The following is a 16,615-nucleotide window of genomic DNA, read 5'->3' on the forward strand; positions in this document are numbered from 1 at the left end:
TAATTCTTTGGAAGAGGCAGGTCCTCTTTCCTTCGATGTCAATGTCCATTATGAAACAGTAATTTTTAAATATTCAGGTGACACGGAGATGCGCCTGCTACACGTCAGCGTCCTTCACATGTAACAGCCGAAGCTGCAATTTGAATTTTCCTGCCAACGTGAGGAAGCCGGGATTCGAACCGGGGAGACAAAAGGGGTCCCGAACATGTCACTGGATTTAATAGATAGTCGGAAATCAAGGGCAGCGGAGCTGTTAAATGCGTCACGCACGCTTCTTGGCAGTCTCCTGAGCTCGCCACTTCCCCCAGCTTCTAGTGAACGACTTGGGATTCAGCCTCCGGGAGGGTCTCTCCTCAAGTCGCTAAAATGCAGAATCGCCGTGCCGGGGGAGGGAGGCCTGGCTCTTTCCCGCTCCTTCGTTTCTTTCCCTCATTTCTCTTCTTCCTGTCCCATTCCAACCACCCAGCGACGGCGAATCTCAGGCGTGTGCACAACGAGCGGGGGCCCTTCTGTGCGTATCCCCCCAGAATCCTTGAACCGCCCTCTAGGTGCGATCCTGGACATTCCCCCAGACACACCCGTTATCTCTGCGAGCCGGCAGCCCCGCGCCTGTGGAGATGGAGACTGGCCTGGGGAAGCGTTAAGCTCTTAGACATATTTATTTGCTTCTTGTCATCACACCTGCTAATGTCACCGAGCCCGCAGCCTGACCCCTCATCTGAGCCGAAACGCGCCTGACGGGATCAGAGGGGGCGGCGGCGCGGCGAGCCGGTGGGACCCTCGTGGGCGAGCAGGGGAGCGCGGGGAAGCAGCCGGGCTCCGGCAGCCCTTGCCGCCCGCACCCTCAGGCCGCCAAGGGCCGGCCCCCCGGGGAGGGGGGCGAGAAGCAGGGCGGCCCGCAGCGGGGCAGGCTCATCCTTCGCGGGTGAACGGCCGTCGGAAACTCCCAGCAGGGCCCCGCACCCCTTGCCTTAATTTCGGCTGGGGAGGGGTCATGGAGGGGGGCCAGATGGGCGACGAACCTTCTTCCCCACCGCGAACAGGGCCTGGCTGTGACCGAGCCCTCAAAATCATGTCCTTTGTAGCCGAGTTCAGGACAGGAGAACCTCCAAGTGGAGAAAAGCCGGAGACGTCAGTGACCCGAGTGAGACTGGCGTTGGAGAAGGGAGGGAAGGGGCTGCGGGAGAGGAGAGGCGGCGGGGAGGAGAGGCTGGGGCAACCCCAGCGCTGGCGTCGGCGGGGCTGGCGAAGGAATGAGAGCGAGCCAGCACGAGGCGGGGCGGAGACGCCAGGGCCACTCGGGAGCCGTGGACGAAGGAAGGGTCTGCACGGGGTCCCGGGAGGACCCAGGAAGTCTGCGCGAACAGCGGGCGTGGGTCCGGAGGGCCCGGGGTGGGAGGTCTGCCGGGCGCCGGCGGCAGGCAGGTGGACTGCGGGGGACGAACCGACGGCGGGCCGGGCGCCGGCGCGGGCGCAGGGCCGGGGCCCGGGCCAGGGCGGCCGGCGCGCGTGTGGTCAGCCCCGCGGTCCTCCGGCCTCCGGGAGCGGGCCGGCAGGGCTCGGCCTCCGGCTCATTGAGGCGGTTCTCACCTCCCATTGGCTGCCGCCGCTGGCGGGGCGGGGCTCCGCTGCCCGGAAAAAAGTGTAACTGCGTAAAAAAGTCCTCGCCTGGGTGACGGATGCTCAAAAGTTCAGAAGTTTTCCCAATGCTTCCTTAAGCGGCTGGCGCGCGAGAGACCGAGAAAAGGTGACGCGGGGCCCGGGCAGGCGGCCGGCGCGCGGCCCCCCCCCGCCCTGGTTATTTGGCCGCCTTCGCCGGCAGCTCAGGGCAGAGTCTCCTGGAAGGCGCAGGCAGTGTGGCGAGAAGGGCGCCTGCTTGTTCTTTCTTTTTGTCTGCTTTCCCCCGTTTGCGCCTGGAAGCTGCGCCGCGAGTTCCTGCAAGGCGGTCTGCCGCGGCCGGGCCCGGCCTTCTCCTCTCGCAGCGACCCCGCCTCGCGGCCGCGCGGGCCCCGAGGTAGCCCGAGGCGCCGGAGGAGCCAGCCCCAGCGAGCGCCGGGAGAGGCGGCAGCGCAGCCGGACGCACAGCGCAGCGGGCCGGCACCAGCTCGGCCGGGCCCGGACTCGGACTCGGCGGCCGGCGCGGCGCGGCCCGGCCCGAGCGAGGGTGGGGGGCGGCGGGCGGCGCGGGGCGGCGGCGAGCGGGGGCCATGCAGGCGCGCTACTCCGTGTCCAGCCCCAACTCCCTGGGAGTGGTGCCCTACCTCGGCGGCGAGCAGAGCTACTACCGCGCGGCGGCCGCGGCGGCCGGGGGCGGCTACACCGCCATGCCGGCCCCCATGAGCGTGTACTCGCACCCTGCGCACGCCGAGCAGTACCCGGGCGGCATGGCCCGCGCCTACGGGCCCTACACGCCGCAGCCGCAGCCCAAGGACATGGTGAAGCCGCCTTATAGCTACATCGCGCTCATCACCATGGCCATCCAGAACGCCCCGGACAAGAAGATCACCCTGAACGGCATCTACCAGTTCATCATGGACCGCTTCCCCTTCTACCGGGACAACAAGCAGGGCTGGCAGAACAGCATCCGCCACAACCTCTCGCTCAACGAGTGCTTCGTCAAGGTGCCGCGCGACGACAAGAAGCCGGGCAAGGGCAGCTACTGGACGCTGGACCCGGACTCCTACAACATGTTCGAGAACGGCAGCTTCCTGCGGCGGCGGCGGCGCTTCAAGAAGAAGGACGCGGTGAAGGACAAGGAGGAGAAGGACAGGCTGCACCTCAAGGAGCCGCCCCCGCCCGGCCGCCAGCCTCCGCCCGCGCCGCCGGAGCAGGCCGACGGCAACGCGCCCGGTCCGCAGCCGCCGCCCGTGCGCATCCAGGACATCAAGACCGAGAACGGTACGTGCCCCTCGCCGCCCCAGCCCCTGTCCCCGGCCGCCGCCCTGGGCAGCGGCAGTGCCGCCGCGGTGCCCAAGATCGAGAGCCCCGACAGCAGCAGCAGCAGCCTGTCCAGCGGGAGCAGCCCCCCGGGCAGCCTGCCGTCGGCGCGGCCGCTCAGCCTGGACGGTGCGGATTCCGCGCCGCCGCCGCCCGCGCCCTCCGCCCCGCCGCCGCACCATAGCCAGGGCTTCAGCGTGGACAACATCATGACGTCGCTGCGGGGGTCGCCGCAGAGCGCGGCCGCGGAGCTCAGCTCCGGCCTTCTGGCCTCGGCGGCCGCGTCCTCGCGCGCGGGGATCGCACCCCCGCTGGCGCTCGGCGCCTACTCGCCCGGCCAGAGCTCCCTCTACAGCTCCCCCTGCAGCCAGACCTCCAGCGCGGGCAGCTCGGGCGGCGGCGGCGGCGGCGCGGGGGGCGCGGGGGGCGCGGGCGGCGCCGGGACCTACCACTGCAACCTGCAGGCCATGAGCCTGTACGCGGCCGGCGAGCGCGGGGGCCACTTGCAGGGCGCGCCCGGGGGCGCGGGCGGCTCGGCCGTGGACGACCCCCTGCCCGACTACTCTCTGCCTCCGGTCACCAGCAGCAGCTCGTCGTCCCTGAGTCACGGCGGCGGCGGCGGTGGCGGCGGGGGAGGCCAGGAGGCCGGCCACCACCCTGCGGCCCACCAAGGCCGCCTCACCTCGTGGTACCTGAACCAGGCGGGCGGAGACCTGGGCCACTTGGCGAGCGCGGCGGCGGCGGCGGCGGCCGCAGGCTACCCGGGCCAGCAGCAGAACTTCCACTCGGTGCGGGAGATGTTCGAGTCACAGAGGATCGGCTTGAACAACTCTCCAGTGAACGGGAATAGTAGCTGTCAAATGGCCTTCCCTTCCAGCCAGTCTCTGTACCGCACGTCCGGAGCTTTCGTCTACGACTGTAGCAAGTTTTGACACACCCTCAAAGCCGAACTAAATCGAACCCCAAAGCAGGAAAAGCTAAAGGAACCCATCAAGGCAAAATCGAAACTAAAAAAAAAATCCAATTAAAAAAAACCCCTGAGAATATTCACCACACCAGCGAACAGAATATCCCTCCAAAAATTCAGCTCACCAGCACCAGCACGAAGAAAACTCTATTTTCTTAACCGATTAATTCAGAGCCACCTCCACTTTGCCTTGTCTAAATAAACAAACCCGTAAACTGTTTTATACAGAGAAGCAAAATCTTGGTTTATTAAAGGACAGTGTTACTCCAGATAACACGTAAGTTTCTTCTTGCTTTTCAGAGACCTGCTTTCCCCTCCTCCCGTCTCCCCTCTCTTGCCTTCTTCCTTGCCTCTCACCTGTAAGATATTATTTTATCCTATGTTGAAGGGAGGGGGAAAGTCCCCGTTTATGAAAGTCGCTTTCTTTTTATCCATGGACTTGTTTTAAAATGTAAATTGCAATATAGTAATTTATTTTTAATTTGTAGTTGGATGTCGTGGACCAAACGCCAGAAAGTGTTCCCAAAACCTGACGTTAAATTGCCTGAAACTTTAAATTGTGCTTTTTTTCTCATTATAAAAAGGGAAACTGTATTAATCTTATTCTATCCTCTTTTCTTTCTTTTTGTTGAACATATTCATTGTTTGTTTATTAATAAATTACCATTCAGTTTGAATGAGACCTATATGTCTGGATACTTTAATAGAGCTTTAATTATTACGAAAAAAGATTTCAGAGATAAAACACTAGAAGTTACCTATTCTCCACCTAAATCTCTGAAAAATGGAGAAACCCTCTGACTAGTCCATGTCAAATTTTACTAAAAGTCTTTTTGTTTAGATTTATTTTCCTGCAGCATCTTCTGCAAAATGTACTATATAGTCAGCTTGCTTTGAGGCTAGTAAAAAGATATTTTTCTAAACAGATTGGAGTTGGCATATAAACAAATACGTTTTCTCACTAATGACAGTCCATGATTCGGAAATTTTAAGCCCATGAATCAGCCGCGGTCTTACCACGGTGATGCCTGTGTGCCGAGAGATGGGACTGTGCGGCCAGATATGCACAGATAAATATTTGGCTTGTGTATTCCATATAAAATTGCAATGCATATTATACATCCCTGTGAGCCAGATGCTGAATAGATTTTTTTCCTATTATTTCAGTCCTTTATAAAAGGAAAAATAAACCAGTTTTTAAATGTATGTATATAATTCTCCCCCATTTACAATCCTTCATGTATTACATAGAAGGATTGCTTTTTTAAAAATATACTGCGGGTTGGAAAGGGATATTTAATCTTTGGGAAACTATTTTAGAAAATATGTTTGTAGAACAATTATTTTTGAAAAAGATTTAAAGCAATAACAAGAAGGAAGGCGAGAGGAGCAGAACATTTTGGTCTAGGGTGGTTTCTTTTTAAACCATTTTTTCTTGTTAATTTACAGTTAAACCTAGGGGACAATCCGGATTGGCCCTCCCCCTTTTGTAAATAACCCAGGAAATGTAATAAATTCATTATCTTAGGGTGATCTGCCCTGCCAATCAGACTTTGGGGAGATGGCGATTTGATTACAGACGTTCGGGGGGGTGGGGGGCTTGCAGTTTGTTTTGGAGATAATACAGTTTCCTGCTATCTGCCGCTCCTATCTAGAGGCAACACTTAAGCAGTAATTGCTGTTGCTTGTTGTCAAAATTTGATCATTGTTAAAGGATTGCTGCAAATAAATACACTTTAATTTCAGTCAAAAACTGCTCTACGTGGCCTGTGATTCGCTTGGTCCCCTCCCCCAGGGTCGTAACCTAATCGCCGGGAAGATCGCAGCGGCGCTGGCGCGGGTGTCTCCTCGGGGCAGGCGGGCTGGGGGTGGCCTCACGGCCCCGTTTAAATCTCGCTGGGCTGTCGCGGCGCTAGGTCCCGGGGCTGCCTCCAGCTTCCTCGGGTTACAGCCTCTTTCGGGGCGGGGGAAGGGGAGGGGGTGACGGTAGAGACTCCACCGCCAGTCTCCAGGAGTTTGGTGTGATCGCTCCACTTTGGGGAGCCCAGCGAGGAGCTGGGATTTGCGGACAAAGGGCCCGCGGCCGGAGCTGGGGTGTCGAGGCCCGGAAGGGGAGCTGCAGCAGGTGACTCACGGCCCTGTCCCCACGGGCGGGCTGGCCCAGCCCGAGGCGGAGCAGCTCGGCCGCCGGAGACGGTACCGTTCTCGACGTGTCTGGTCGGACTCTGTGGAGTAGGGGGTGGCGGGTGGAGACCCGCGCGGCCCACGCCTGGCTTTCCGGCTGGGGCGTTTCTCGCAGGCCCGGTCCCTTCCGAGTCGCGCCCGCCCCGACGCCGGCCTCCTGGACGCCGCTCGCGACGGCAACGCTCTCCAGCTAATGAGCTGTAATTACCCGCGGCGGCGCGGGGCCCGGCTTCTGCTTGCGTTTGGAGCTCCTTCCTCCCCACACCCCGCTCCGCTGCCTCCCTCCCCAGATTAGCCCCGGCCTCCGCGGCCTCCTCCTGAAATTAGTGGTTGGAGAAAAGCGAGTCAAAGGGAGGCCCCTGTTAGTTTCGCTGGGTTCATCGCGGGCTGGGTCGGGGTGCCGGGAAGCGCGCGCTGAGGGAGGGTGGCAGGCGCGCGGTGCCGGGGATGGGGACGGGGCGGGGGGCGCCGAGCCGGGAGAAGCGCCCTCGGGGCTCTGGCCGAGAAGCTCGGAGGAGCCCGCTCCCTCGCCCGGTCACCCCGCGTCTCCGCCTGGCGCCGCAGGGCCCCGCCGAGCTCTCACTTCCTCCTCGCTGGCCTCCTTTGTTGTGAAGACACACGTGTGTTTAGGAGCGCAGCTGGGGTGGAAAGGTCAGAGGCACTTCATTGCTCACGGGTGACAGCTCGCCCCGCGCTGGCCCGCAGCCTCCAGGCGCGGGACCCGGAGCTGCGCGTTTGCAGGGCCACCCCCGGCCCACCCGCCTCGGCCTGGCCGCACCAGACCTGCCCGGGCCAGCGCTGCGGCCCCAGGCGGCCTCCCCGGCAGGGCTGCGTCCTCGCGCGGTGTGTGAGGTTTGTAGAGGCCACCAATCGCTTGGCAGTGGCCGTGCGGGGAGTCGCTCGGCCTCAAGGACGCCAGAAGCCCTCGGGCGAGCTGCAGGCTCAGCGTGTTCTGAGCCCACGTGCCTGCGACTCTCCACTCTCCTTGGGTCTCGGCTTTGCGGCCCGGAGGAGGTGGCGGCCGCAGTCAGCCCCGGCCTAGGCCCAGGTCGGCAGTGGAAAGCTCGGCGGGCTTTCTGCACCGTTCCCAGCGGCGGGACCGAGCTGCTGGGGTGACCTGGGCGAGGGAAAGAGTCGACCCGCTCCCGGCTGGGGGCCCTTCCGAGTCTGGCCTGCCGAGGAGTGGGCCGAGAGCAGCCCCTGTCCTTCCTTGCGGGGCTCCAGACCCAGCTGCAGGAGAGGAAGCGGGTACGGGGCGAAGCGCGGTGCTTCGGTTTCCGTGGCCAGCGAGGAGCCCCTGGCCCACAGGTCGAGAGTGTTTATAGGCGTGCGCGAGCAAAGCTTCTTAGCAACTTGCTTTACCCTATTCTATTCGAATGTTTGAAAATTAGGCATGAAACATACATGTGTCTAAGAAGGTGTTTGTGTTAAACATACATGACGTAGTCATTTCTGCACTCGTTGCCTGTGCAAGTTTAGAAGCTATGTTGAGTGGAAGGAGAGAAGTTCTGCTCATTATTCGGATTTTAAAAACCACATCTAGGTATTGTCTCCTACTATCAGTACATTACCTTTTCGATTCTCACACCCGATTTAAGAAAACCAACTTCTGCCAACCTTATTTAACGTGGAACTACTTATTCCTTAGAGGTTTGCACGTTTGGTTTGTACTGTTTTAGGAATAAGGATAATTTTCCTGTGAAATATTCTAAGAAAAACTCCTTGATATTTTAACTAATAGCCAGTACATTTTGAAATTAGCCTGTGACAGCAGTCCAGATCCATGGCGGGGGATCAGCTAATTTTTAAAATAGCCTCTGTAAAAAGCTTTAGGAGAGTAAGTATTTTGTCCTTTATGTAGAAATGGGCACATTTGTTTTAATAGCAATTTATGCCACGACTACATAAATGCCAGCATGCCACATGCCATAGGCAGTCTTGCATTTGGCATGTTGCACGTGTGGGAGGAACCGGTGCTGACTTCTCCAGGGTTGTGTAGTTAGCAGACCTTTTTCACCAGACTGAGTGCAAACAAGCATGCAGTTTACAATTTATTATTCCGCAAAATTTGTGTCATTAATAATCGATGCTTGCAAGGGAATAAGGCTCGATTGTATTGGTGGCCTGTAAGCTCCTGGCTGTTTCCTGCCGGGTCAGAAACAAGGGTCAGGAAACAAGAGTGCCTTATAGTCCTATTGGGCTCTCCCTAACTTTGATAGGCGAGGAAAGGACATAGGGCAGGAAGGGTCTCCGTTTTTAAGGCGGAATGTCATTAGTTTTGTTCTTAATGGTGCAAAACCCAAGAGACTCTGAACCCTCTGCAGGTGCTGCCTGGACAGATTGCCCAGGAGGGACAAGAGGTATCCATACTTGATCAGGCCTTAGGCACCCACACCAGTGTTCTCTGAGGCTGTTAGTGGCACCCAAAGCAAGGCCAGTTGGAGTGACAGTTTCCCTCTACTCCTGCCCCACCTCTGAGAGCTCTGTGAGAGGGGCTCTCATTTGCGAGGCCACCCCCCCTCCCCCAACCCCGGCCATTTGCTTCAGAGCTTAGCTCCGAGTCTCCTGCTCCTTGGGCCTGCCTGGTATTGCAGGGCCTTCTCCACTATAGGCATTTCATGGACAGTTCATGAAGCCATTAGCCCTTCCCACCCGTCATAAACAAATGTCGTGTTAGGGGCAAGATTGATGGTGGCCAAGTCATAAAGCTGGCCAGGCAGGACAGAATATGATTGTGTGCGGGCAGCCATTCTTCAGCCAAGCAGAGAGATTGGGGTGTGGGACCAAGAGACTGTGTCAGTCTTCCCCCCACCAATCTGAGGGGGGAGCTCAGGAGAGCTCCCGACAGGGAAGTTTAATTTATTCTGACAATGTCCACTTAGGCAGGAAGAGAAACCCACTGAGATTTGCCATGGGGCCCTAAATGCCAGCTTCAGAAAGTCCACTTTCTGAAATCTCCTATTTCCATTTATAACAAAGCCAAAAGTTTCCCTGCAAAGAGCTTTTATTATTGATGCTTTCCCTCCCACCTTAACCGAATGTCTTCCTTTGCAGCTGGGGCTCTATCTTCTTGTCTGAAGCTTCCGAGGCCTTGATTTCCCACCCTCTTTTATCCCATCTCCCCCTTTTCGGTGGGAATGCATCATAACCATTAGGCTCTGTGCGTCTTTGTGTCTGTCTCTTCGTCTCTGTCACTTTTCCCCATCCTTCTCCCTTCCTGCCCCCACAGAAGGCTGTGGGGCCCCGAAGTTTCTCTGGGATGTCCCCACTCCGAGCCCAGCTCAGGGGCCTGCATGCCTGCCCTCCACTGCACCATCTGGGGGATGGGCCGGATGCAGCCCTGATGCGGAGCTTGCGCCCAGGCCTCAACAGACTTGGGGCCACACTGCAGCCGGACAGGCAGGTTCCAGGTCCTAGTCGGCTGGGAAAGAAACAATACTTAAGTAAATGAATTCCAGCTCCAAAACCCATTTAGGAAAATGAAAGCAGCTTCTCCACGAACCTTCTCAACGTGATTACGAGTGGAAAATTGAGCAAAATGTACCATATCTACCTTATTGGAAACCAAAGTACGACGCGGGGAGCGTACGGCTCAATTTAAGACCTTTGTTGTGCTCCTTTCCCATCTTACCCTGGCCCCAAAGAGACCCTCTGGTTTATATTATTTTTTTGGTTGTTTACTTGATTTTTTCCCTCACTGATTTCAAATTTGCAGCATATTGAGCGTATCACGGGAGATGCAGTAGGATCTGGAATTTCCTTGCACATAGACCTGGCCCTGTCTTGGAGAAGGCTGGAGCTCACACAGGGAGACACAGCCAGAGAGAAGAGGCTGGGTCTGTGTGGTCCTCGGGGAGGGCTTGGAATTGCTCCCAGCTCAGAATCTCCCTGCCTGGGGTTGGGAGGGTGACCTGGCAAGCCTCAATGGGGCTTCTCCTGGGCCCCCTCCTGGTCCAGAGGATGCCTCCCTTTCTCCAAAGAGCATCTTCTTTCTCTGGCGTGTCCGTGGGCCCCTCCAAGCCCACTGGTCCCCATGGGTGTCATTAGGACTTGACGGGCCCACCCTCTCCTGCAGCTGCCACTGCAGGCCGCTCCTACTGAGGGGACTCAGTGGGCTGCTCCTTGGCCCCCTAAGTCAACACAGCTTGGTGCTACTTGGGTGGGCATGGGAGAGCAATTTGTGAGCCCAGCAAGTGAGCATCAGAGCGGGAGCCAGGACCAGGCAGTGAGGCCTCTGGCTTGACCCAAGTGGTGGGACCCCAGGCAGGGCCTAGAGAGGCGGAGGAGGCTCCAGGGAGGGGCTCCAGCGGGGTGGTTATGTGGTTCCATGTACTCAAGGTTGGGAAAGGAAGGAGTTTTTTGGAGAGGTTTGAGGACGACTTAGATGCCGAGATGGGGGAGAGGGAGATGGAAAGAGAGGGGAGGGAAGAAGTGGAGAGAGGGACATCCCCCCTCCCATTACCTACCCCGGGGAAAAAGCAGGAAAACCAACACATTTAGCGCCATTAACTCTTAAGGCCTCCACATTTCCTTCAGTATAAAAGCAGGTCATTGGTCCCGGAGGCTGTGCCGGGGCTCGTTAAAGGCTACAAACAAACCGGACGGGTGGGAAGCACGTTTCAGCGGCGATTGGATTTTTAAAAATCTGCTGGTAGAGTGAAAACAAAAATTGTCCTCCAAGTTGGCAAAATCGGCGTCCCAGACGGTGCGCAGGAGGGCCCTGCGAGGCCTGTCCCCGGAGCCCCGCGCCAGTCCTGTAGGCCCGGCTGAGTCCGCAGCCCGGTGTTCACTCGTGGGTCGGGCCCGGCTGCGGGGTCTTTACGCAGCCGGGACACTCAGGACAGCAGCGGCTGGGGAGCCGGGGCCAGGGGCTTCCTTGCAATTCCAATGATTTTTATTATTATCACTCGCAAAGGACAAACGCGGCCAGTGGCTGTGCTGGTCATCGCGTGGAGGAGTGTGCGCTAACCCAGGGGCGAGGGGGGCGCGCCCGGTGTCCCAGGGAGAGCTTAGAAGGAAGACGCCCCACCGTGGTTCCCACAGTCAGGGACAGTCTGGGTGCTAGAAATTCCCAAAGAGAACTCGAGGGGCTGATGTCCTGGGTCACCAGTCCCTGGTGCCTGTGGGGCTTCCTGCGCGCCCACCCCCTTCCCCCTCCCCCCTCTCCCCTCTCAGGTTCGACGGATTCTCCCGGAGACTTAGGACAGTGATTTACAGTAAGTGGTGACAGTGGAATAACGTGACAGTCCGCTGCATTTGCCAGCTGGCTCCTGGGCAGGCCTACCCGCCGGCCCGAACCCAGAGTCGCGTCCTCGGAGCCGCCGGGTAAAGCCCCCTCCTCCGCCCCGGTGCAGCCCCGCGTTCCCCGCGCCCGGCGCTGCCGGGGAAAAGTGGCACAACAGGAAAGCCTCGCCAGAAGGCCCTTCCCAGTCGGCTTCCTCGCCATAAAAAGCCAGACTCCAGCCGAGGTCCTGACCCCTTCCAAATATACATTCCCTTGCCCGCGGCCCGCCACTCCCGCCCGGGCCTCGGGCTGTGCAGCTTCCTCCTAGGCCTGCCCGGGCCCATGCCTCCCCCGAAGCGGCGGGAGTCGGTGCAGCCCCAACTTCTATTGCGTGTCCCAGTTCGCCAACCAGCTTTGCTCGCGTGCCGTTGGCCCGGAGGCTGCCGCGCCAGTCTCTGCGTGCGCCTGAGCGCACTGGAGCATTTGCGAGGCCAGGGCTGCTGACGGCGAGAGGATACTTTGATGAACACGGTGCTTCAGTCCCGCCCCAGCTCTCCGCCCGAGCTGGAGGTTGGGGCGCGCTAAGCCGCAGCGCCTGGACAAGTGCGCGGGCAGGAGCCGCCCAGGCCTGCACCCAGGGGCTCGCGGCCGGCGCATGCGCACGCGCGGTGGCGGGTCTGCAGGCCCGAAGGCCCGGCCCCTCCCTCAAAACCCGAGCCGGGAAGCCCAGGGGCTGAGAGCCTCGCCCCGGGTCGCAGGAGCTGGGGAGCGGGGACGCGGGCAGGCTAGGGCTTCCCACCTGCCGTCGGGGCTCCTCCCCGCAGCAGCAAAGGGGTCCCAGTGCCCGTGGCAGTGCACGCCCAAGCGGACACGCTGGCTCCCAAATTCAGAGATCAAAGGGGCGGCTGAGAACGGGGCGTCCGCTGTGTGTGACCCCTGACCGTGGAGGAAGGGCGGGAGCCGGGAGTAGGCGGTGGGGCCCGGGGTCAGGCCGCGGTCGTCGGCTCCCGGCAAAGGCGCTCTAGCCGGGGAAGGGGGCGAGGGTGGGTGGCCGGCCTCTGCCGTCGTAGTCATACCTGGGACGTTGAAATGGGCTTTGGGGATAGAGCTCACTCCCAGCGCGCCCCACAGGAGAAGCCCGCAGCTCAGGCCTGGGCCGTGCAGACCGCTGGGCGGGCTCGGGGGCCGAGGATAGCAACACGGCCCGAGGTCCAGTCGCGAGTAATAACCCCGACAGCACGGCCCCTCGAAGACGTGTTCCGGGCACCGGGGGTGTGAGCGGGGAGGCCTCGGGCCTTGGGCCGTCTTGGCACGGGGCGGGGGCGCCTCCTCCAACTCCTGGAGATCAGGCCCAGACCCCGGGTGTTCTCAGGGGACACACTGTGGACGGTGGACCAGTTCTTAGCGCCGTTTTGTCCCCCATTGCCCCTGCTGCTTGTTAAAAGTATTAGCGACCCCCGTGATGGCAATCCACAATTTTTGGAGGGTGCGGGTGGCATGTACGGACGTGAAGATCTCTTTGTGAGGCACGTCCACGCACACACAGGGACCCTCATTTTGTAAAACCTGGATGGGCGCTGCCACCACCCCTCCATGCCACCCGCGTACCAATCAAGGATGCAGGTTGTAGAAAATACCTGGACGTGTGTGGGCTGCACCTTAAAACAGAATTCACCCAGTAGGCACTCCCAAATCCAAATAAAGTGCGTAGGGTGCTTTGAGACTTGGGGGGAGGGGTGTTAAAAAGTTACTTGTAAACAATACATTTAAGGTTATTTTCAAGTGAATGTTTAAAGTGCTGCCTGCTCCAAGCTCTAATAACACTCCTCGCATCTGCCAGGAGCCCTCCAACTGGCTGCCAGAGGTTCCACGAGGTTCGCGGTGGTTGGTGTAGGCGAAGGCTACTAAAAGGGGCGAAAAAGAACCCAAAGCCATGCCTGTGGGGTTTGCCAGCGCCGACCCGCTCCTCGCCAGCGCCCGAGGCCAAGCGGACCCGGCCTTCCGAAGGAGCCATCTTGCGCGCAGCACCAGCGGCCCACGCCCTTTAGCACTCCCTTAAGGTCGCGCAGCCTGCACGGCTGAGCCTGAGCCCCTAAACAGCTGCAGAGGTGTGGCAGGTTTATTATGCTGGGCCTAGCTCGCTCGTAATTCCTTAAAGACAAAGGGCAGCAGAGAGAGCCCGCGACGGGGCCTGGCCTACCCGGGTTCCACGCACCTCCTGCACAAACTCGGGCAAGATTGCTTTGCCATGGTATGTGAGTTTAACTGAAGGTTTAACTTTCTCAGTTTTTCCTTAAAAATATCAAGGTGGAAGATGTTTTGTAACATTTGAAACCAACAGCGAAAGTCTGGCAGAGCAGGAAAAAATAAGTTTACTGAAATTTAATTGAGATTTAAGATAGAAGAAACCCTGTAATAAGAATTGTCTTGAAGGATGTCCAAATGAAATTCTCTCATAGCACAGAAGTAGATAAAAAATGCCGAAGTAAATCGATTCTCCTTTTCTCCTTTTCAACCACATACACCAGGAAGCCAAAGGAACTCCCGCTCCTTCCATTACTCAGGGTGCAGGAGCAGTGAGAAGGTTGCAACCAAATTTACTTTAGTTTCCTTCAAACATGGATGCTGCCATCCGTTTGGAGAAGTAGAATTCAACATCATGGCTCAACTGGAGTTGCATAAACCCCTGCCTAGAATCTCTCCTGATTCTAGGTGTCCAAACAAGCAACACTGAATTAAACAGGGCCATGGCAAGCCTGAGGGCCCCTGGAATAGTCTCTCCTGGGTGTGGGAAGGGAGGTTCCGGTGGTCAGAGGAGAGGGGGTGCCTGCCCATCAGGGTCAAGGCTAAGAGGAATGTGACTCTTTGTGAGATTTGTTGGAGGATGTGTGTGACAGTGGGTTTGGGAGTTGGGTTTGCAAGTGTTTGTGAGAATGTGTGACTGTGAGATGGCATGTTTGTGGAGTGTATGTGCACTTGTGAATGGATGTGCATGGATGTTTGTGTTGGAGCCAATGTGTGAGTATGTATCTGTGTGTGTGCCCACTATCCCGCCCAGGCTGAGGCCCGGCCTCCCAGCAACCATGTGTTTCCAATTAGCAGCATCCCGCCTGGGAGTGCAGAGAAGGCGAGTCCTGGGGCAGCTTCTGAGGAGCGGGTGGGCTAGCTCAGGCCCCCCAGTTCTGCTCCATCGAGGGCGAGGCCGCCCGGCCAGCAAGCTTTCACAGCGACTGGGCAGCCACACAAAGAGCCCTCTCTCCTGCGCCAGTCGTTGGAGACTCGGTCCTCCCCCAGATCATAAACCTGCCTGTGAAGACGTTCAGAAATAGTTTACCCGCACTCACACACACATGTGCAAAGGCTGGAATTCCATTTGCTATAAAGTTTTATTTTATTTTGCTTGGAAGGGGAGTGAGGGGGAGAAGAAGTGTCCTGACCTAATTTGTTGTAGGGCAAAATACTGTATTTCATGTGGAGGTATACACCTGTACATGAATCCTTGCTTGCTGCCTGTGGGTGTCCTGCACATGTGTGCGTCAGCCTACCTGTAGCTGTACACCATACACAGCTCAGGAGCACACACCTGTGGTCTTACCCAGGCCACCTAAATGATGCATGCAAAGAAACCAGATCCAGAGATCTGAGGCTGAGCCTTAAACCTTTTTATTATAGCTTCAAATTAACGCTGATGTCGTTCAAGTGCATAGCACAATGTCTGGCATGTATTAGGCACTTAACATAAATGGCTGAATGAATACATTAAACTGAGATTTAAAAAGTGACCTAGTAGTCATAAGAAGAGGTTGCAAATAAGCACTGTGTGAAAGATTCTAGACCACAAGGAAAGGCACAGGCTCAGAGACCTCTAGGTAACCTGGTGGCTTTGCCATGGAATGTTCCAACAGTATTTGCTTACCTTCAAGTTTCTTCTTCTGACCCCCCTCTATTTCTCAAGACTTCTTTTTCAGATGGGTGAGAGCCCTTGGGTTCTAATTATAGTCAGCAGAGACCAGCCAGGGTGTGAATTCCTCCCTTCTGCAGGAACTAGGTTTCCAGAGTGACTTGTCACCAGGAGGGGGAAAGAAATGTCCCAGGCAAAGACTAAGGAGGAGGCTCGCCGGAGCACCCCCGCCCCCCTTAGCCTTGCAGGAGTCCTCCCACCAAGGGCTTTCTCAAAACAGGTCAAGGCCTGACCACAGCGATCTCATTCCAAGGCCTGGATTGTGGGGTTGTTTGGGGACCCTTACAGCCGTGTTCATAACTTGGAGAAAACATCCACACTGACCCTGTAAATGCTAGTTCACAGAAAGACCATTTTTAATATGAAAAGAGAAAAACAATTTGAAGGCCCCACAATTTGTTGTGTAACAACATAATTTCAAGTAAAGTGAATGTGATTAAAACATCTTGATTTCACAAAGCCATTCAGAGGAGGCTTCGACAAAAGCAAAGCGACCCAAACCCTGGAGGGTCACATCCCGGCTGCTACAAACCTCGGCGGGGCGGCCCCGCTCTTGCGGCCGGGACAGCGCAGCGGCAGCAGGGGCCGCAGGGGACCCGCAGATTGGCACGCCCCTCCCCATCCCCACAGCGCGTCTGCACCGGAGACTCTATGGGGATTGTAGCCGGAGGGCGGGCCGGGCTCCGAGGCGCGCTCAGGCATTGGGGTTTGTCCTCATGAGCTCCACGTCGGCGTGCACCATCTCCCTCACCAGCTCCTGCAACACAGGGGTGGGCGTGAGGGAGGAGCTTCTGCCACTCTCTCCTGGTGACACCCCACCCCGGGTGTCGGCCCCAGAGAGGCCTCCGCGTCCCTCATTCCAGCTCCCCTCACTTCTCCCGCACCCCGCCTTCCGGGCTTTGGGCATCGCAGGCGCCTCAGGCGCCCGACCCTGAGAGCTGCCGCCCTGCAGCCCGGGGCCCCGCAGCGGGCGGCGTGCGCCCTAAGAGATACTCACATCGAAAGCGACCCGGGGCTTCCAGTTCAGCTTCTGTTTCGCTTTGGTGCAGTCGCCCTGCAGAAAGTCCTAGGGAAGAAGAGGGGGAGACGAAGCAGGCGTGGGTCGTGGGGGGGTGCAGCAGGTCCCGAGCCCCGGGAACTCCCACCGTTCCGCTCCCTCTGGGCGCACAAGGCTCCGGGTTTCCCTGCTTTCGGTCCCTGCTGCGCGCGTTCAGTTGCGGCTCTCGGCGCCGGCGCCGTAAATCACTAGGTCGCGGTTAAGAATGTGCTGTGCGGACCCGTGAGGACCGTGACAGCGATCCACCCCCAGCTACCTCCACACCGCTTCTCCCCAAGGCATCCC

General features: G+C 58.1%; 2 protein-coding genes across 3 annotated transcripts in view; one reads left to right on the plus strand and one right to left on the minus strand.

The window, feature by feature from the left end:
- Positions 1 to 16,615, minus strand: part of GMDS (GDP-mannose 4,6-dehydratase) — a 697,044-nt gene that overhangs the window by 44,871 nt on the left and 635,558 nt on the right. Inside the window, exons 10-11 of one of the 2 annotated variants that reach the window (XM_003805565.5) lie at positions 16,271 to 16,339; positions 15,606 to 16,030 (exon numbers count right to left, since the gene is read on the minus strand). The exons of the other annotated variant lie outside the window; for it this stretch is intronic. Of the exons in view, the coding sequence (XP_003805613.1) occupies positions 15,968 to 16,030; positions 16,271 to 16,339 (132 nt within the window). The 3' untranslated portion in view covers positions 15,606 to 15,967. Of the gene's footprint in view, positions 1 to 15,605; positions 16,031 to 16,270; positions 16,340 to 16,615 lie in introns of those variants that run through there. 2 annotated transcript variants of the gene reach the window in all.
- Positions 1,543 to 5,657, plus strand: FOXC1 (forkhead box C1). Its single transcript, XM_034961351.4, has one exon. It carries the CDS (start codon positions 2,208 to 2,210, stop codon positions 3,867 to 3,869), a length of 1,662 nt encoding a protein of 553 aa, XP_034817242.1. The 5' UTR covers positions 1,543 to 2,207; the 3' UTR covers positions 3,870 to 5,657.

This window comes from Pan paniscus, chromosome 5, assembly GCF_029289425.2.
Source record: "Pan paniscus chromosome 5, NHGRI_mPanPan1-v2.0_pri, whole genome shotgun sequence".
In the NCBI taxonomy this organism is placed as follows: domain Eukaryota; kingdom Metazoa; phylum Chordata; class Mammalia; order Primates; family Hominidae; genus Pan; species Pan paniscus.